Below are 21,395 nucleotides of genomic sequence, written 5' to 3'. Positions count from 1 at the left end.
TCGAAAGCAGCAGAGTGTCTTGAATGTCACAGTTTTCCTTTTGGAACAAGTTTTAAGGAGACTTGACCAAAGTCCAGTCAATGAATAGTTTGCAGTCAGTCTACAGCTTTGCCTCAAACGCTGTTATTTTGCCACTGGTTTTGAATGCAATCAGATTAGCTTGGTTTAAAGTAAAGAAAGCGAGGAACAGCTCCCAAAACTCTACACAAACCTACAAATGCACTGCCAGTCCTTCCACAAACTAAATTGGACTAATCTGAAAAAACCGTTCAATGCGCCCATACCCAAAGATACCTTGTGTGTCTCTACCAAGCCACGTTTATCAGGCACAGCAACATATCCTCAAGTCTTTTGGGTCCCTGTAGTGTCGGAGGCCGTTGGGTAGTTGCTTAATTTGCTGTACTTTCAGTGTCTTCTGTTTATTTTTGCTTCAGTAAAAAAAAGTTCACCTGACTGATTCCTCTGCTCTGGTCTTTCATTGATATCACTCTCCCATCCTCCTGCCCCTGCATCTTCCCATCCTCAGACTACACCTACTTCTACAAGGGGAAGGAGTACTGGAAATTCGATAACCAGAAGCTGACTGTGGAGCCTGGATATCCAAAGTCCATCCTGCGTGACTGGATGGGCTGCGACCAGTCCGACATGGAGCGCTCCGGCAACAACGGTAACCCTGGGGAACGCCAGCTGCCCCCGGATGATGTCGGCATCATTGTGACCATCAACGACGTCCCCCCGACAGTCAATGCCATCGCCGTGGTGATCCCTTGCATTCTGTCGCTGTGCATCCTGGTGCTCGTGTACACGATCTTTCAGTTTAAAAACAAAGGAGTGCAGCAAAACACCATGACACAGCACTACTATAAATACCCTGTTCAGGAGTGGGTATGACAGCCAACTTGATTCAGAATAGGTCAAAGGTCGTGGATTGAAGGACGGTCGAGCTGTAGTCATGCGTTAGCTAGCTAATGTAGGCTAATGGCCAAAAATGCTAGCAAAGGACAAAACGCTAACGATTGCTTAAAGATGTAGGCTCACTCAAAATGTCTTTTTGGGAGTGGATTCAGATTTCTGGCTCAGAGTGGGAGAGATTTGTTTCTTATAGCACATCCAGAACGATCTAAAAGACTTCAAAATGCATCTTTCTGGTTGTGCTTTCACTTAAAATGGGATCGTATGAACTTTGAAACCTTCTTCTGCGACGTACAACACACCGCTCTCCTGCTCAGTGAAAATTTAAAAAGAGTGGAGAAAGAAAGATGCTCCTCTAAGCCAGATATCACCTCCAAGCTTGTTTTAACAACTTGTATATGTGAACTGCTACAAGTCAGATGAAATTTAAAGAAAAAAAGAGAAACAGTTTCAAATATCAAACTTGAAAATAGAATATAGGTAGAAAGGCCATAACAAAAAAACCAAGGATCTCTCCGTGGATCACTGATGTTTGTTTGATTTGCGTTCAGCTGTTCTGAGATGTTAAACTGTCAAAGAGGATCTTTTTCTCTCTTTTTTCATCATTCACAAAAAACATCACTATTGTCTTGGTCCATCTAAAATCAAAAAGCAAATGCACTGGTTTACACTGCCTGTTTACACTGGTTGGTTTCTGCAGGCGTAGAATAGCAAGTCATCGGCGTATAGACGTGGAAAAGCTCTACAGCTTAGCAAAATGCTAACACTAAACTTCTTAAACATCCTCTCAGATTTAAGGAGCTCTATAAATCCATGAAACGCCTCATGAGACATTTTTTAATGATTGTAGAAAATATCATTCATGAAGCACCATGAACCAGGAAAAAGGATTCATGCCCTCGCTGTGCTTTTTACTTGAATCTTGTTTCCTTTCATGGCATGTAGCAGTGGTGCTAACCACAACAGAAAGTTCAGAGTTCCTTTAAAACCATTTCTTTGACTTAACTTTTTTACCAGCAGGAGATTTTCTTTCTGTCCCTTTTTATATGTTATAAAATATATCGGACTGTTGTTACTGGACACGCAGAGAAAAGCTACTCGTGTTTATGCAGCTACAAACATATCACTGGGTAAATTGTAAGGGTTTATTTTTGAGGAATGAACTTTAAAGTAACCTCATGTCTGATTGGCTCTTCCTCCTCTGAACATACATGTGATTAATAATGATTTCAGAGCTTCTCTTAAATGTTACATAATAGTCAGTATTTATTCTCACCTTTGACTTTGTGTTTTACTACAGCACGCACATCAAACTTATTTTAGTTGTGACCCAATCAGAGTGAAAATAAGACGGCAGCCTCTTTGTAACTAGAAAAAATTTGTGAATGTTTACCGGTGTGGTGACCGATTACTTACGACTGCACGGGTCACCTGGTGAGGGATACTTAGGCTACGTTCACACTGCAGGTCTTAATGCTCAATTCAGATTTTTTGATCAAATCCGATTTTTTTGTCTGCTCGTTCACACTACAAATAAAATGTCACACACAACGCGCTCTGTTCAGACCCAGAGCAAACAATATTGTTTGACTGATGGCCCTTAATATAAAGACTTCGGACTTTACGTTTCCCAATTTTTGCTTTAAGTTATTTTGTTATTCACATAATAATGTAAATAACCTAATGGTAAATGGTAAATGGCCTGTATTTATATAGCGCTTTTTTACTAGTCCCTAAGGACCCCAAAGCGCTTTACATATCCAGTCATCCACCCATTCACACACTGGTGATGGCAAGCTACATTGTAGCCACAGCCACCCTGGGGCGCACTGACAGAGGCGAGGCTGCCGGACACTGGCGCCACCGGGCCCTCTGACCACCCCCAGTAGGCAACGGGTGAAGTGTCTTGCCCAAGGACACAACGACCGAGACTGTCCGAGCCGGGGCTCGAACCGGCAACCTTCCAATTACAAGGCGAACTCCTAACTCTTGAGCCACGATCGCTAATAATGATCCTTATTGCTGTTTTAGAGGAGCGGTGCTTCAAAGGATAGCTGCAGATTTCTGTCAGAATCTGCAGATTATACAGTACAAATAAAATGTTCACGTTTCTCCAACGTTGTCTTGTCACTAACATCTACGCTGGATGTCCAGGAAGCGTTCGCGGTGTCTTCTCCGGCGCTGATAATTGGCGTCTGTCTTGTGTCGGTGACGTAAAAGACGGATTTAATGCGACGTGACCATCAAACAGCAGTCGCTTTCTGAAACATCGGATAGGTATCGGATTCAGGACCACATACGAAAGTGACCCAGATCGGATTTGAAAATATCGGATTTGTGCCGTTCACACTGTCACACCAGGATCGGATATGGGTCGCAGAGGGTCAAAAAAGTCGGATTTGATGCGCTTTCGCCTGCAGTGTGAACGTAGCCTTAGTATCCTCGTCAGTTCAACATAAGGAGAGACTGAGCATGAGCATTTCTGCAGGATGCGGTTAAACCAGATGCAACCTTCAGTCTATTAACACGATGGAAAAATGATTTGGTGGAAACTTTACCAAATTCGCAGAGATGTTTCTTCCAAAGCATATTTTCAGTTTTCTATAAATGTCATTAATGAAAGACTAATTACAGTGAAGAAAGGGAGGAAACACAAAGTTAAAGGAGAGGTTTGACTGCAGGGAGCTGGAGAGCGTGGGTCTGCATTAGTATGCCGGCTGCGGCGCCGCGACATTGACCAAGCTTAATGAAGTACTTCTGTTCACAAAGCTCTAATAGGGGCTACATGCCCTTCGCATCCCTCGCTTTAATCCGACTGTCTTTTCTCGCTGTCCTGCTGTAATTCTCCTCATCCGTCCGGCCTCTCGTCTCTTTGTCCTTCTAATCGTTTCCCCCTCGACCTCCTGAATCCATCAGGGCTCCTCTCCTGTCTTTTTTTTTTAGGATTTAAATCCATCTGTACGAAGGCCTCTGTCACGTCCAGTGAGCACCACTAACTCGATAAATTTGATTTGACAAGCGATTTCACCGTGGAGGCTACAGTGTGGTGTGAAAAAGTGCCAATATTCCTCTTCGTCTTTAGCTCTGACTTGGCAGGTTTTATGGTTTTAAACATCTTTACGTGTTAGCTTTGTGCAAATATGCTCAGTCAACTCACAATATGAAGTTATATGGATGCATTTAAAGTGGGAAGTTATACGATATGTGTTTGGGTACATTAAGGTTTGTTAGGACAGACTGAAATCTACATCCAATCTGTTTCCATTTTAATCCTTTGAAATGAAAAATTTTAGGGCGTAAGTTTGGACGTTTCTAACAGCTGCCGAGCGGGACGCCAACATAAAGATGTCTGTGCTGTTTGATGAAAAGTTTTATCCATCTGGCCTCGCAAAGGCAGCGATGTACCCTCAAAGAAGCAGATTTGAGTGCTGTTATGTAACACTCCAGCAGCGCTGCGGTGCTAACTATAAAGGCTGCTTTATTTAAACACACAAGCTGCTCATTTAAATGCCATTAACCCTCCTAACATGACTCATAATGGGTCGCGCGGAGGCCATTCTGCTCCCCAAAGGGGCTTTGGAGTCCCCCGTCCGTGACCTCGCACCTCCAGCTAAAAAACACCACTGGGACATCCCGACTGAGTCACTGTTTATCCAGACGCAGCTGAACATTTATACAGGCCTGCTTTAAGCCCAGGCAAACACAATGTCCCTGTTTTATCTTGTTCCTAAAACACTTAATGATGTGATTCCTGCACAAGTAGGTGCAACAAACCTACTCGAGACCCCAAACATTTAAAAAGCTTTCCCTCTCTCTACCCTGCCTTCGTCGGCTCATCCACAAAGCTCTCTGTCCTGCAGTAATTGAATGTGTTCGCGGCGTATATCCTTGCAATTACTCGCTGCTGTCGAGAGCAATTCAGCACACGCAGCATTCAGCACAAATCGATGGCGTTCAATACCCCGCAGCACTATTTCGACTAGGTTGGAAAAGTGCATATCTGTTCCTTGAAGGTGTCCAATAAATGCAGAACAAGACATTCTGCTGCTTTTTTACCTTTAAGCCTGTTTACAGCATGCAGAAAAAGTCTGCTGGGAGGGTCGTGTAGCTAACGGAAACACGAACGTCTATCCAAAGAAAATTGCCTCCAGGACCAAACGCGTCTTTTCTCTTTGTGCTTTCTCAGCTCGATGGTTTGAACAGAGCTCCTCGGCGGGTGAAATTTAAAAAGAGGAAAATTGAAAAGCTGCGCTCTGAAAAGTAATGAGAACGACGGGGTCACGTGTGCTGTCATCAGTAGGTTGGGTGTTATCGGAGATTTCCATGTACAAATGCTGCAAAAGCAAACACGGCGGCTCCACTAAGAGTTAGAAACGATCACCGTTCTCACAGGCGTACAAGAAACTTTAAGGTTCAGAACGTGAACCAACTTCAGCGGCTGTGCGCCGACAGTTTGACTGCTTTTCTGTTGGGATATCACGAAGTACCGCAGTCGTGCAGAGGACAAACAGCTGGCTGTACAATGAACAGAAGGTTAACTTCGATACTTATTGATATTTGGTCAGATGACTTTATTTGTCAGTTCTTGATGACCAAAAAGGTGACTTACTGTTTTTCATGGTGCACTTCTGTGTAAAAAGAAAGCAAAGTTTCTGATGGCTGCCCGGGTTTGACTCGTGCAGACGTTTATGCTCCTCGCTGTGACCTCAGTAAACACTTTGTTGTTGACTCTGTGGTCACTCGTCTCACGTCTGAGTGATTAAAACACGTTATGGTCATTATATGGGTCACGTTGTTAGTCAATAACATGCAGTCAGATCCTCCTCTTGTTGGTCAAAAGGTCTTGATAGCAACGAGGAAAATGCTCAGCTTGAGGCTTTTTCAGCAGGTCAGTGTTTAATACTGTTGTCACACTGAAATCTTAATTTTAAAAACGGAGCTTAAAGACATGCTGCACATGAACAGAGCTGATGAACTGTAAACTGCTTCGACGGGTATATTAGCTGGTTGCCTTCCTGACTTTTCTGGAGGAAACGTGGGGCAGATGTCGTGTGATCCTCGAGCTTGTTAAGCTGGTAGTTGGCTGTTTGTTGTGGTTTGTAAATAGCGTAGCTCCAGGCTCGGCGCTGTCATAGCTGCTCTGAGAGACGAGGAGGAGATAGAGAGTTGTAGTGTTCTTGCAGTGTCTTCACCTTGAGGGAGTAAACATTTCATGCCGCTAACACTAACGAGGGGTTCCCACCCCGCTTCAGCGCACACGCGTGTAATAATAACGGTCTCCTACGTCATTCTTCTCGCTCTCGGTGCTGATCCGCAGTCTCAGAGTGCTGTTATTTAGCTCGCACACAGCATTATTACTAATGTCAGTGTTGTTGTCATGTACTTACTGTATGTATGACGGTAGCAGGCAGATTAAAAATCTCTTTACATCTTCTTACATGTCGCAGGCCGCCGAGTCGCTGCACCGATGCAGTTGGGGATTAAGTGCCTTGCTCCAGGGCACTTCAGCAGTATTTGTTCATGTTGAGAGAAACACTTTTCATGCAGTTCTTGGTGCTGGTTTTTCAGCACTTTTCGGGTTAAAGCTGCCAGCTTTACGGTGGGTCGCTTGACTCGTATTTCTTTTTCAGGCTCCTGTGAAGGTTGACATGAGTGACTGAGGGCTGGTTTCACAAAGACAGACTTGTAGTCTGCTTACCTTTAACGTCAGGCTCAATTAGACCTCTGAATGCTGCCTCTCAGTCGGACTAATCAGATGTGAAAGGCTGAAAACTTTTAAATAAATAATAAATATTCTAATGTAATATTATGAGGTCAGTGAACGTGTCCATTTGAAATAAAGTCATACTGACACTAGCTAGTTTAATTTGCTAAAATTTGTAATTTAAAAATTCCTAAAATTAGATTTGTATTTAACTATTAGAGTTAATGTTCTGATCCTAAGAACAATGTTTTAGATTTTAAAGTCTAAGTGAAATATTTGGTTTAGTTAAATCTGCTTATTGTAATTATCTGGTGTCATTCCAGTTTAATTTTACACTCATGTTTATGGCTGTACTGTATTTACAGCTTTGTCTCAAAAGGTAAACTATGCATTAATGCAACAATACTTTTTATCTAAAAGTTACCTATGACTGTGATTTTACTTTTTCAACCACAATAAGATGAAATTTGCATCAGGCTTATATATACTTCTACAGTATAATCTCAGATTTAGCTTTCAGATTACTACAGAGTGATAGTCTCAGTAACTCAGATATTGTACTTTTTTAAATTTTCTGACAGGTATAAGGAGGTTAATTTGGATTTAATTAAAACTGGATCAACAGCTAACCTTAACTAGCTGAACAGTGAAATTTAAACGTTTGTAGATCTCATAGATTATTTTTTATTTTTATTTAAAAATACAGATTTTACGCTTTAACCATAAAAAAAGAAAATCTAACTAAAATCTCTTTGTAAAACCAGACCTTGTGTTCATTCATCCTCATCAGGTTGGAATAGTTGTACAAAACAAATTTTTATGGAGGTTTTTTCTCAGTTAAGCAGCAAGTTCAGCTTTTCGAGTGGCCTGCAGTACTTCAAGAGAGGATTCAGTTTTCACACAGGAGGGGTGGTGAGCTGGTAAATTTTCCATCGTATTTTACATGATTTAAAAATAAAGATATTTTTAAATCATGCACTCTTTACTAAAGTTTCACCACCACCTCTACTTTAATCCTCTGGGAGAAAAGTCTTTGTATATATTTACTGAGATTTACAGAAGAATAGCTGTTTACAGTGTTCTCAGCAGATGTCTGTTTGTGCAACGTGAAGAAGGATACAGGAAGAAAACATGCTGTTGTGATCAGATTATTCATATTAGTTATGGGACATGCATAGAGACAAGATATATGTACATGAGATTTTTAAAGTATGTGAAGGACACTGTCTGTCCACAGCTCTTTCAGTTTGAAACGTATTTATTCAGCTCAGTTCTGTGTTTGTCACAGAGGGCGAAAGGTCCTCTTTTATGGATATGCAGACCTGGGATAAACTGTCTTTGAATTGTGTCTCATTTCTGCTGCCGTTGTTGGATTTGTCAACTTTGGCACCTGGTTTCTCTTCTTTCCACATTCCTACTCTCATGACTGTCTGTGTGTCAGCTTCAGTTTAACAAAAGGAGAAACTTGGTCGCCAGGAATGAAAAAAGATCAAAGAAGTGAACAGAAGTCTGTGTCATGTTGTCCCAGGTCTGCGGACGATGTTCTGGTGGCTTCGGACAACAGTGAGTTGCCTTTAAAGGTAGACTTAGTTATCTGACACCGCCACTCCTGATCTGGGTGACACTCAGAGATGGTCGTTCAGAAGAAACGGCAGCAACGAGACGCTGCAAAGCAACATCTTTGATTTTTTAAAACGTTTCTGAGAAATGCAGCTATCGTGGATGTAGTAACACTTTATTTTACAGGTCCAACGGTTTCCTAACATTCCCTGAAATTAAATATAATCTGAAGATTTCAGTGCTGTACATATCAAAACACTGATACACTGTCTAACAACAAATCTATAATAATCTTCATATACAATACATAATAAGTATATTATTGCCTACTTATACCTCAAATAAAATCCAGGTCCGTATGCAGTATGTGTTGAGCATCAGTGTAAAAGTGGTCAAAGATTTAGACCAGGAAAAGCAACTGGTTAGAAAATCTGCCCACTTAATGGCTTAAAAGTAAATAATGAAACCTTAAAATTAATTTTAAAATAAACAGGGAAGTAATAAACTGATGCTGATGTAACAACATATTGAGACCTCCCTGTAGGCCGGTACACCACAGCCAGTGTTCGATGGTGGCGTCTGTGTCGAGTGTCAGCACACTGGCTGAAGTCATGCGCAGGTTTTTATTGCATGTTTGTTGAGTTTAGATCCTAAAAAATCTAAAAGCAACTGCAAAGAGTTTGGGTTCCTTTTGTGGAACAGATGATCTTACATTAAACACTGCCTCGATCCAGCTGTAGTTGTGATTTGGTGCTATATAGATGAAACTGAAAATTATTATGAGCTCTCCAAAAGTGGATCCCAGTGGGAGTGGGTGTAAAGAAAATCGAACCAGGCCAAGAATAGATCCTTGAGGGACACCACAGGTGACGGAGAACTCACCAAGGCTCACGGCTTCTTCAAATCAACGTCACAATATATTACAAAAATAATATTAATATATAACTTGAGCTAGAAGATGCTAAAGTCAGCAGGGGCCTTGCATATACTGATTGCACGAGGCTTTCACCTGCTCATTGACCTGTTTAAGTAACAAATCCACAGAGGAGGCAAAAACATAAGAAACACAGTAAATCGGTGTGTTTTTGCACCGAGCACACAAAGCTGTGCAAATATGCGACAGTTCAGGGACTCCAGACACACGGGGAGCAAAAGGCTCCTGAATTCACCAAACGCTCAGCAGATTTCAAACCCAAGTGCTGCAGCACCTCACACAAATCCCATTATAGGCCCAATTATTATAATGACCTCTACATGTTATCCATGCAGCAGTGCTTTAACTTAAATTCTACATTTGAGAAATTGAATAACAGGGAAGGCGGTTGGAAATTACGCAAACAATGCTATGCACAATATTTTCAATACATTATAAAAATATGGTTCCAAAGAATATCCATTTATTATCCGTACAGTGTGCAGCAGCTAAGGTGAGAGAACTGGCAAAGATGGCGATAGATAAAAGATTTTTTTAAAAGATTTTTGGGGCAAAAATCATGAAACTTTTTGATTATTTTAGTTGACTTTGTCCCAACGACCATTAAAGTGATGTCAGATGTGTTTCAGCATGACTGGCTCCCAGAATAGCTTTGGTTTGGTCCACATGCCGAATCCTACAGAGTCCACGGCAGCAAAACAAATATGAGGAGCTGTAATAATATAGAAATGTACTCGGGTTTAAATCGATCTTTGTGTTTCCGATCAATAACACGTTAGCTGCTCTTTCTCCTGGAAATCAATCACAAGCTTAACAGCTAATGAGCTCCACTGTAATCCTCTCTGTGCTCCATCCTGACCAGCAGGAGAAGCCGAGGCTCCGATGAAGCTCTGAGTGAAGATGATGGATGGACGCAGTAACCACAGACAGCCTCCAGTTCCTGATTACAGGTTTACATCTACAAAGTCCTGTTTCATGACACGAGCAGAGGTTTAAAAACGTCATGGTTTATAACCTCAACCTGAAACTTTTTGATTATAAAATCTCATTTGTCAAGTTAATAAATAATAATGAGTTTAGATATCTGAAAAAGGATCGTCTTTATCCAAATATATATATTTATCTCACAATCTTTAATTACTTTGAGCAAACAGGTTTACATTGTAGCTTATTTTACATTGTTTATAATGTCAAAAATCAGCAGTTCTGTAAGACACTAAATGCTGCTTAGAAAGCAGCTGCAGTGAAAATACCTCAGAAAGGACCTCAAATATTTTTTATTTCTTTTATTCAATCAGATAATCCCATCGAGGCTCAGCGCACATTTACAAGAGCAGTTTCAGACAGTATAACAAAAAAGTTTGTATAATTAAATTCATATAAAAGGAAAATAATTAGCTGAAAATTACTCTTATTGATGGTGTCAAATGCGAAAATTAATTATAGATAAATATAAATCATATTTTTTAGTGCTGCTAACTTACAGGAAGTAGGAAATATTTATTTTGCTGGATTTCATATACATACGTTTATTCAAGTCAAATGTTTTTCATTCAGTGCGGCGCCTACAGCGTCGGATACGCCGCAGCTGATTAAGTCAAACCACTGAAATAGTTCAAAACAACCAGATAAATAAAAATAGGATGAAGTCACAATAACACGACGATGAAATGATGTTTGTTAGTTATGTTCACCTGATCTGTTCAAAAGAAAATGTTACAGAAACTATGAAATCTTTATTTTATGTGAAATATCTATTTAAATCGTTTCCATTGCAGATTCTTTTATATTTCTACTTTGAATGTTTCAGTGTTTGATTGACTCAGAATGAGCTGAACACACTTTATGTTGTGATTGAGACACAAATCTGAGTCGTATGAAGCTGTGGAGCCTGTAAAATACAAAACAACACGTTTTACTGCATCCAGAACCGTTTTTATCACGACGAATGCAAAAACCTGCTTTCTTAAATTCCACCGACACAAACGCGTCGCTGAGGTCTGGGAGTGGCGTCACGTGGCTGAGTCTTCCTTTAACTTGCCTGTTGTTGCCTTTAGTTTCTAACCTTGTCTAAAAAATGTAGGAGAATAAAAACATATCAAAGGTAGTCTGGCAGACTTTTTGAAGATATACTGATGTTCTCTGGATAGTTTCACTACTACTATTACTTCTAGGGAGATTTTATCAGAAATAGCTTTAAGAGAGATTCGCTTCAGTTTGTTTTTCTTATAGAGAAAAAGACGTTTTCTGTAAATACAGTTTGGTTTTTCTTTGGATTTTTGGGTTTTTATGACTAAATGGGTTGATTATAAAATTAAAATGAAAAAAATCGGACCTTGGCTTCACTTCTTTACAAGCGAACTAAAGCACAGTTTGGTTTCTCTCGTGTTCCAGTCGGACATCCTGTAAATAGAACCTTTTCTATCTTTATTTCTCTCTTATTTAAGATGAACCTCATCATCCTTTGCACACGACGTTGTACCATTTTTATGACGATGCTTATGTCTGATAGGCATGTTTACGTTAATGACTCGAGAAAATTATAATTGCGGTTTTCTTATTTAAACACTTGACTGGAACAGAGATGTTTGTTGTTGTTTTTTCTATGTTTGCTTTGGTTTTATTGTCCACGCTGGTCATATACCAATAACACCTGTTCTGTTAACAATGAACTGTCAATAAAAGTGAAAACTTCATCGTCTAAGACGCGTCTTTTACTTTTTTGCAGATCAATAACTCGTCATGAGTCATGGATTACATCTCTGATGGGCCCAGAGTTACATTTGAAACCCATGAACCCTGCTTCTGCTTGAGGTCACTTCCTGTTAAAAGGGAGTTCTTCCTCCCAGCTGTCACCATTGGGGGATTGTGTGATTGTTGGGCTTGTCTCTCTGTTGTGAGCTTTTTGCTCTATAAAGCACATTATGAAGATAATGTTTGTCTGAGTTGAACTGAAATGAGCTGATTGGTGGACGCCCGAGTTTCCCGTGAACATGGTAACATTTCTGACTAACTGTGTCGCTGCCCCGCAGGCTGTTTGAGGGCATCATTTCAATTTTTTCCTGCTGTGCTCCTGTATATCAGGAACGTCGTTAATCTAACTTTTGATCTTTCTGTGTTCGCTTTAATGCCGTTTCCCTGCTTCATCACGACTGTGTCAGACAGCTGCTGCATAACAGACATATTTTTATTGATCTAAAAAGGAAAACAAGCCTTTTCCCTGTGTTTTCTGTACATGCATTAATCTGCACATTTCTTTTTTTTTTAATAGTCCTGATCGGGGATGAATTTTTCGCAGGTTCGTTAACTGCTCCGGAGCATCTGCAACACGAGCAGGAAAAATCTAACAGATGTGCATCATAAATCTGCCTTGTGGTATTTTGCAGAAATGCCCCTTTAGGGACACGTATGCTGCTCTTCTGATGAAATGCAATATGTTCAGCCACCTGCCCAGTAATGTGACGGAGCAGACGAGCTCAGACACTGATGCCTTCCAACTCCGTTTTAATTTCATGGAGATTTAATGTGTCATTTGGAGAAAATTTGACTTCTTTTATTACGTCCAAATGGATCATTGGGTCGTTCATATGCTTTTGACTTCATACGCTTTATGGCTGAAACTGTAATTGCTCGAAATGGGTCAGTGCATCACCATTTAGCAAGTTAAGGGTTCCCCTCGGAGGTTTTTGAGGAGTCGACCTGCTAACGTCTCACAAGGACACGCGTCCACACTCTGCTATGGAAAGACTTACGCTCTGTCCTCCTGCCTCACTGAACAGCTGCTATTTTTCTCATCTTGAAGGTCAAATGAAAAGATGTTTCTTTAATTGTAAAATTAACTGAACCCACCAGGAGAACGTGAAGAAGCAACATCCATGATGTTCTGTCTAAAACAGATCCCCAAAGTTAAAACAGCACCAGGATTCTCTGGTGTAATGCCATTTTGGACCACAAGAGGAAGTAGTGAGTAAGTCTGCCCAACATGAGCGTTATCAAAGTTATTGTTAGCTTATATTTGTGCAAAATTCACATTTCTGTTATTTGTACCAGAACCGTGACACGTGAAAAGGGCGTCTTCCTGTCGTAATGTCTGTGATGTAGAGACACAGAAGCACGCGTTGCTACGTTATTGATCTGATTTCTCATAGTTCAGCAGAGGAAACCAAAAAAGTGCATTCTGGGTAAACTTTAAAAGTTCTACCACCATGTGAGACACTGTAGGCGGCTGCTCAGGATGAGTTAAAGCGCATGAAAGGACATTTTAATACCAGGCTTATCTTCTAGTCCTGATTCCTGCTTTCTGACACAGACTGGACCCATCAGCTGGGTGGGTTATAAAGCCTGTAAACCCCGTACAGGGTTAGGAAGGAGGAATCGATCCATAGCACAGAGTTTACAGGCACTGAGTCACTGCTGGAGCCTCAAGTGGTCACAGGAGGAACTACAGTTTAAGTTTGTTCATTCGTTTCCTTTTCTTCCTCCCTTCCATCATCTTCTCTAATGTCTTTCCTTCATCCTTTCTTTCCTCCTTTCCTTCCATACTTCTTTATTTCCATCACTGATTCTTAATTCCTTGCTTCCTTTCCTTTTTCATTTGTTCCTTTCCATTTGTTGTTCCCTTTTCAACTTCTTCATCCTCATACCCTTTCCTTTTCATATTTCCTTCCTTTCTACTTCTGTCATTCTTCCTTCTGCTTCCTTTTCCCCTCTTTTCTTCCTTATTGTTTCCTTCTTTATTTCCTTTACTATTTCAGTCGAGCTGTAATATCTGATATAATAACCAAACTGAGGCTCATGTTGTCTCCGGCTGGGACGTCATCCGTCTTGTTTCCTGTAAAATTCCCCGTCTGTTCACACCAGTCGGGGCTTTTGTGACGTTCTCCGAACGACTTTGTTGAAAAAAAGGAAAAAGGAGCCACTTGTGTTAGAACCCGAGCTCATATTCATTAAACTTAAATCATTCGGCGCCCCGTCCTCTCAAGCACAGATGATTTATAACCACCTGAAGACTTTCTCATAATTATGAGACAGTAAGTGTCAGATATGCAGCATTAATCTTATCACAGACTTGAATAATGATGTTCCTGATGAATCCATCACGTCTTCAACTGAAACGTCTTTAGGTCTGCTGATTAATGTCGTTCCTGCTGAACTCTGAACACGCTGCAGTGTGTTTGCATTTTTACAGCTCTGAGTGAAACAAATTAGACCCAAAGGTCTCCTTTTCTTTGTTCCCTTCTTTTCTTCCTTCTTTACTTCCTTTCATATTTGCTCCCTTCTTTGATTTTCCCTTTCCTCCTTCACTCCTTAATTCATTTGCCCTTTCTGGTCTCATTCCTTACTTCTCCTTTGCTATCCTTATTTCATCCTTCTTTCCTTCCTTTGTTCCTACCTGCTTCTTTGTTCCCTTTCCTTCTTAGTCTTCTTCTTCCCGTTTCATTCCTTCCTTAGGTACTCTCATTTCCTTTCCTTTCTTCCTTCCTTTCCTCTCTTTCTGTCATCCGTTTTCCCTTCCTTCCTGCCTCTTCCCTAACCCCCTTTCTTCTTTCGTTTTCTTCCTTCCTTTTCTTCCGTTGTCAGCTTTCTTCCTTTTTTTGCCTCCTTCTCCTTTCCTTACTTCCTTCCCTTTCCCAATCTCCTTCTTTCCTTCCTTTCCCTCTTCCATCCTCCTTTCCTTTCCTTTCTAGTCTAATTCTTTTTGAACATCAACAGCTGAAGTGAGCAACCTTAGTTCAGCTCTCGCGTCTCTCTGACCCACAGAGCATGACGAGCAACACTTCTTTACTTTTGTTCAGTCTTTATTGGCATGACCAGAAATCCAAGCATCTCCCACACAGTCCACGACTCTTGTGACCCATCGTTTGAAATCCTTTTCCATCCCTTCCTCTTATCATTAGTCTTGTTTTCGAGTTGAAGGAAAGTGAAGTCCGGTGCATTTGTTGTTGTAGCAGCACAGACGCAGACAGATCCTCCAGTGTGCGTCTGTTTCATCACGAGCCCAACACACGGGGACCAGTTCAGTACCAGTTAGTGCACGAGATCATGAAACACATGCTGTCCACCCTCCTGTTTCCCATCCTGCACTGGGGCAGCTCTCCTGGCACCTCTGTGGAAGAGAAACACGTTTCAAAAATGTTGAAATTTGCATGAATTTCAGTGCGCGGTGACATTTTACTTCTGTAAAATGAAAATCTGAGTACGACCTCTTCTGAAAGGAAACAATCTTTTTTATAATTACAGGTCAGCAGTTACTAAAAATACACCAGATTCTTGGCGTGAACGCAGGAGAACAAACACATCGCTGTACTTCCATCGTGGAGTCGAGCGTTTACCTTCAGGAGTCGCGTCCTCAGTTGTGTCACACTGCTCGTGTTTTTCAGTTTCCTTCTCGGCCTCCTCAGCCTTCCTCTCGTGGCTCTGATCACTTCCCATCTTTGGTCATGAAAAAGAGTCCCGCCTGAGGAAAAACACACAGGTGGAAGCTGAGGTTAAAGGACTTACAGAAGGAAAACACTAAAAAGAGCTTTTGGTTTCAGTCAGAGCCGAATGAGAAGACGGAGCAGTGACTACCTGAGAAGTTTTATCATTTAATTGGGGTTAATAAATAGCAAATATGGCAGGTTGAAAGAAACCGCAGAGTGAAGAGGGTGAAAAGTCAAAGGCTTGTTACCCACAAACTCTTCTTCTATCTAAACTGAAGAGGCGGTGCAATGTATGCAGTGGAGGGTGAAATGAGACGGGGAGAGGACAGAGATAGAAAGGCCTTGATAGCGAGGAAGAGAGATACAGACGGAGAGGAAGAGGACAGCAGACATCACCGCCACTCCTGGTTATCAGCTCGGACATCCCTAATCCCGTCCAGGACACCAATCCAATCAGACAAACACAATCAGCTCGCCGGACGCAGCTCGAGGGATCATCTTACTCTGCTCAACACGATCGCCGTGAGCTGCCCAGGCTTTCCCGGCCATGTGTAATGCATGCTGGGAAATTACACATAACCAGAAGGGCTTTTCAGCATCGTGTTACCCTGACGATAAAGCACACGAGTGTGTCGGTGCTTCACGAGCTGGAACAGTAAGAAAACACCGCCATCATCAGCTAAAAGCATAAACGCTGCTAAGTTCATTAACTGTCTGAACAGAAGCTGTTTGGAGAGTCTGAATAAATCATGCAGTCTCATCCACTCAGATCTGAGAGTTCCTCTGCAGTCCTCCCCTGAAGGCCGAACCAGAGCCAGTTCTGTCTGGTAACAGGAAGCAGCATCTACACCTGCTGCTGACGTCCTGTGGAGCCACAGCAGCGCTGGGATGTTTGTGCCCTGGTTGGTGACGGTTGCTGGAAGCTGCTGGAGGATGGTGCTGTACCAATAACCTCCACCCGCTTGCTTTGGTTGGTGTCACCCAAATAAACTATGGGCAACCGCTGCAACGGCCGGCGGCTGCCAGATGTTTGCAGACCGGTCTGTGTGACCGAGTCCTACCGTTAAGAAGTGCTGATGTTAAATATGATTCAACCTTAGAGAAAAACAACTGAACTAATCGTTCAGCTTCTGATTGGTCGGCCTGCGGCTCCAGACGCTCCAGACTCAGACGCATGAGCACCAGCTCGGGGACAGCTGGGACGTTTCTGGAACAAACGAGAACAAAATGCTGCTGAATATTTTCACACTTTTCATTCACGGCACAGAGACAAACGGAGTCTCTAACACCGCCGGCGAGCCAGTGGAAGAAACGGCGGCAGTAAAACAAGAAGATATTAACTGCCTCACAAATGTGTAATGACTGTGGCCTTCTGGCCGGACCCCGAGGCAGTAACTTGTGATAATTTTCACATAAATGTGATTATGAGCCTCTCCTTTGGCCCAGATCTAAATCTAACACCAGAGGAGGCTCATCTGCTGGATGAGCGTTAAAGTGGAGCACAAAGAAAGAAAGAGAACAGCTGGATTGTTTTAACAGTAAAAATGCTGATGGCTTCGTTTCAAACACCTTTCATCTGAACCAAGTAGATAAAAAAGAGCTTTACTGGAGATTTGTGTACTTTGGTTTGTTTTGCATATATTAAGAGTTGCTTGCTGCCATCAGGCGCCTCATAAAAGTTCAAAACGTGACTTCAGAAACCAACAGGTGACATCATGGCAGCGACCTCCATCAAAACAGCCATCGACTCCAGTTGGGCCAAGACATTCAGGCCCATTTCTTAAGTGATGGCAGCTCCAAGAAACAGATGTTTTGGGGACATGTTGTTGGTCAGTGAGGAAGCGGCTTCGAAACACAAAGTGTAAAATGCCCAACCTGAGTCTTCATATTAGGACGCCACAAACCAACAGGTGATGGTGCGGCGGCCACGTTCCATTTTTATAGAACTATACCACAAAAAAAGGATCATGATACTTGTTCCTGGATAAATAAAGATATTCATAAATCTGCTGTTTACTGGCTTTATTCACAGAGCTGACCTGACGATTCAAATAATCTGGCAACCCCCAAAGTTCTTCTCATTAATGGGTTAGAAATGAGTCATGTCAGAAAGCAGTCCCGTTAAAATGGAACAAACGAGCACCGAACAAACTCATCACAGCGACGTGTGTTTCATAGCTGAACTTCAGAGTGTCTCGATCAGCATTCAGAGCGGTCGCCTCGCTTCCCTCCTCGACTCTGTGCAGCACGGATCACAGCCGGAGAGAAAGCCGAGCTAAAAATAGCTCCCTCCTCTCAGATATTGTTTTGTTTTGACTTGTGCGCCTCCTTATCTCTGCCGCTGCCCTCTTCAGCTCACGACAAACCGATTCGGCTTTTCCACAGCCCGAGGGCTCCCATCTGAACACAAAACTACATGTGACCCACAGAAAGCAGCTGCTGGCTGCAACAGCATAACGCTGTGGCAGGTACCTCCGATCTGACAACTCCACAGAGACCAACGGTGAATGCAAAATGATTTTAAATGAGCACAAAGAGGCAAGCTGACTGAAAACATGCACAAAACATGCACAAAAATGATCACAATGAGGCACAAAATGACTAAAAACGGACAGAAACCAACATCAAAGACGACAAAGTGACATCTAGGAGACATAAAATGACAAAATGCAGAAAAACCACAAAGATTTTCTGTAAAACAACTTAAAAAAGAAAAAATGACACAAAACAGGTGCAAAAAGACCACAAAGAGACTGAAAATGACTGTGACGAAATGCAAAAAGACTCAATATTTCTGCAAAACAACAAAAAATGAACAAAGTGACAACAAAGAGACCAAAGTTACACAGAAGGCCGTCTCTCTGAATGCTGCTATACTCGAACAAACCACGCTGACTTCAGTTCTCGCTTTTTTTCTGTCAGTAATGAAAGACTTTTGGCACGAATGGGGTCCACCCACTAGGAAATAATTAAGATAAATAATCTCTCAGCAGCAGATTAATTACAGCCTATCTGCATTACTGATTCGATTAAAGCCAGAGTGAGTTTGCCTCAGTTTTATTCTCTCTCTGCTCTGATGAACGGCTGTCACCGATTCAGGACTGTGTGGCGTTAGCTGACAGACGTTAGACGCTGCTTCATGCGTAATAGATCCACGACTTTAATATTTTTACTGTAAATGTGCTGAATGTTTCCAGCTTCTTTATTCGCTGATATACGATACGCAGGTTAAAATCCCACATCAGCCTTTTCTGTAAAAAACAAGACCAGAAATCTCTGATGTCTACTGGAAATACTGCAGCAAAGGTTTATGATTATAAAAGTGCTTAATGTTGTACATGATCAGATTAAATCACACATGCTGGCTTTGGCTCAGACTCGAACTGTCAGCCTGCCAGTTATCTCAAAGAAAGCAGTCTGTGGGAGGCAGAAACAAATGACTAAGAAAAAACAAAAATGATGACTCAAGAACTGAAAATGAGATGAAAAAGACTTTAAATCAGTATAAAGAGATACAAAAACAACTTAAACTGCATACAAAACAGCCAGAAAGAGCCTCAAAATGACTAAAAATTGGTAGAAATGACGTCAGGGACACAGAACAATTAAAAACTGGTGCAAAATCTGCACAAACAGACACAAACCGAGAACAAAGACACTCAAATGTCTAAAAATAGGCTTGAATGACCACAAATAGACTTAAAATACACGCAAAACAACAAAAACAGACCGATGACTGAAAAGATGCATGAAAACTAAAGGCGCGCGAACTCAAAGACCACGCCCAAGCTGCTGCAGGTTCATGTTTCCCTTCTGCAGGAACACCTGTGCAGATGTGGGCGGAGTCTAAGAGGACAACCCCGGAACCAGAAGTGTGTTTGTTTGTGTCTGTGTAGCTGTGCCTCATCAGACCTCCACGGCCTGCTCCTCATTACAAACACCAAACATGTCCTGACTGTTTAAGCATCGTGTGTCACCCATTATGAGGGGATCACGCGTGTTTCAGGCTTTCTAACTCCGTGTTGGTGACACGTGTGGGTCCGCTCCAGCCTGCAAACATGTTTACATCTGATCGCTTCGCCTGCAGAGAGCACAGGAGCTCCGACAGCCGCTCGGGGAGCACAGATTAATTTTAGCCCACCTAATCGACCCCCACGAAGCCCGCGAGACCGCTCCGTCTGTGTCGGCCGCCGGTTCCGATTAGTTTGCGATGTTTCCAGGCAGAGAATCCCGATCGACGTGTCGGCGGAGTGAAGGCTGTGGAGATCCTAATGGAGGAAGAAGGATCACTCCTCGGAAATCTCCAAGCCAACGCGGAAGTGCCGCAATCTGCAATTCCTCTTACGTCCAGCAGAGGCAGCAGCGTGGCAGCCCCATAGACTTCCACAGTAAAAGACAGAAAACGTATTGTTGTGATCAAAGATACAAACAAAGAGAAAAAAAAACAGACCAAGCTGAACACACAAAACACAAACAACAAAGTAAAGAACAAAAGATTTCTGCAAAATGATCACAAAGAGACCAGAGTGATTGAAAATAGACAAAAATAGAATTTATGACAAGGACACGCCAACAACAACTGACATCAGACACTGAGTGATCACAGCAGTAAAACTCCAGACGAAAAATGACCACAAATAGCAAACCAGAGACGTGCAAAATGATACAAACAATGAGATGAAAACGGTGAAAAAATAGATGCAAAATAAGTGAAAATAGAAACTTAAAATATCCATAAACAGAGAAAAAGCTCTTTAAGCTCCTCTAACGTCTGCCTGGGCGTGTTTATTCAACCCTTCAGAGGTCCAAAGAGAGACTCTTCTCCAGAGATGGGCAGTAACGATGTAAGGGATTACCATTGCACAAAAGGTAATTAGATTACTGTTACTTTCCCGTAAGCACGCCGCGTTACTAAAACCGTGATTTTTTTTTTGCAAGAGTGTCTGATGACAGTGACGTAAGCAAGTGCGACGTTGTGACAACAGCTGTCTGCAGATCAACAGTGGATCACATATCAAGTGCAGAGAGAGTATGAGCGTGCAGCGTTTAAAGCGTGGAAGTACTGACCTTACTTTGAGTTTGATTCCATAAAAAGTGACAAAAACATTAGTGTCCGCTGTGCGTGGGAAGAAAACTTCTTTTTACAGCGAAAAAAAACCCCTAAACTTCCAACAAGCACCGAGTAGCTACGACGTAATGGGAAACTCACAGAGAAACTCGCGGATTCTTCCACTGACCGCGGCACACCTGCACCAGGGTAAACCTCCGCCTGCCCCACTCCTGCTTTACAGGTGAAAATAGATCCAACAGGACCGCTGAGTCTTTGACTTTATTTATTTTCTGCTGTGTTTTACTTGCATCTATTTGAAAGACTGAGTGTAAACACAAAAAATATTTTATTTTATGAGCTGGAATGTGCAGAAAATAGGTTTCAATGTTAAACTAATTTATTCAAGTCAGAGAATGTTGCATATAATTAAATGTTTGCTTGATGCATAAAGTTAAAAGATTAAAACTAATAAAACAAGTTTTAAAAAGAGACTTTTCCATTTGATTACATTTTGTATGATGGATTATGTAGAAAAAGTAGAATTGGGCTGAAAGATCTATCACTTTATCACCTCTTCAGGTTGTAAATCGTGTTTTTAAAAAGTAACTAAGTAATTAATTACTTTTGAAAATAAGTAATCAGTAAAGTAACGTGATTACTTTTTGGGGGAAGTAATCAGTAATTAGTTACTGATTACTTTTTTCAAGTAACTTGACCAACACTGCTCTTGTCCAAAGATGAGGTGGATCGTTGGCTGTGACAGGTCCTCGGATGTTTTTATATTTCTGTGAGGAAACTTTTGGAAACACTTCA

At 41.7% G+C, this 21,395-nt stretch overlaps 1 protein-coding gene and 1 long non-coding RNA gene across 4 annotated transcripts in view; one reads left to right on the top strand and one right to left on the bottom strand.

Annotated features, from left to right (window-relative positions):
* Window positions 1–11,276, top strand: part of mmp24 (matrix metallopeptidase 24) — a 92,130-nt gene extending 80,854 nt beyond the window's left edge. For all 3 annotated transcript variants that reach the window (XM_085407667.1, XM_085407668.1, XM_085407669.1), the window contains one exon: window positions 527–11,276. In XM_085407667.1, the coding sequence (XP_085263793.1) occupies window positions 527–891 (365 nt within the window). In that variant the 3' untranslated portion in view covers window positions 892–11,276. The remainder of the gene's footprint in view (window positions 1–526) is intronic.
* Window positions 11,261–19,829, bottom strand: LOC146670649 (uncharacterized). Its single transcript, XR_014911820.1, has 3 exons — window positions 19,674–19,829; window positions 15,443–15,567; window positions 11,261–15,216 (listed from the first exon to the last, which is right to left on the bottom strand). It is a non-coding gene; the product is annotated as an uncharacterized LOC146670649 (long non-coding RNA).
* Window positions 19,830–21,395: the final 1,566 nt, after the last annotated feature.

The sequence above is a fragment of the Rhamphochromis longiceps genome, linkage group LG5 (assembly GCF_057381845.1).
Source record: "Rhamphochromis longiceps isolate RC_006_pf linkage group LG5, R_longiceps_female_GT1.1, whole genome shotgun sequence".
NCBI lineage: Eukaryota > Metazoa > Chordata > Actinopteri > Cichliformes > Cichlidae > Rhamphochromis > Rhamphochromis longiceps.
The sequence above is the reverse complement of the archived record's forward strand: the minus strand, read 5'-3'. Positions and strand labels throughout refer to the sequence as shown.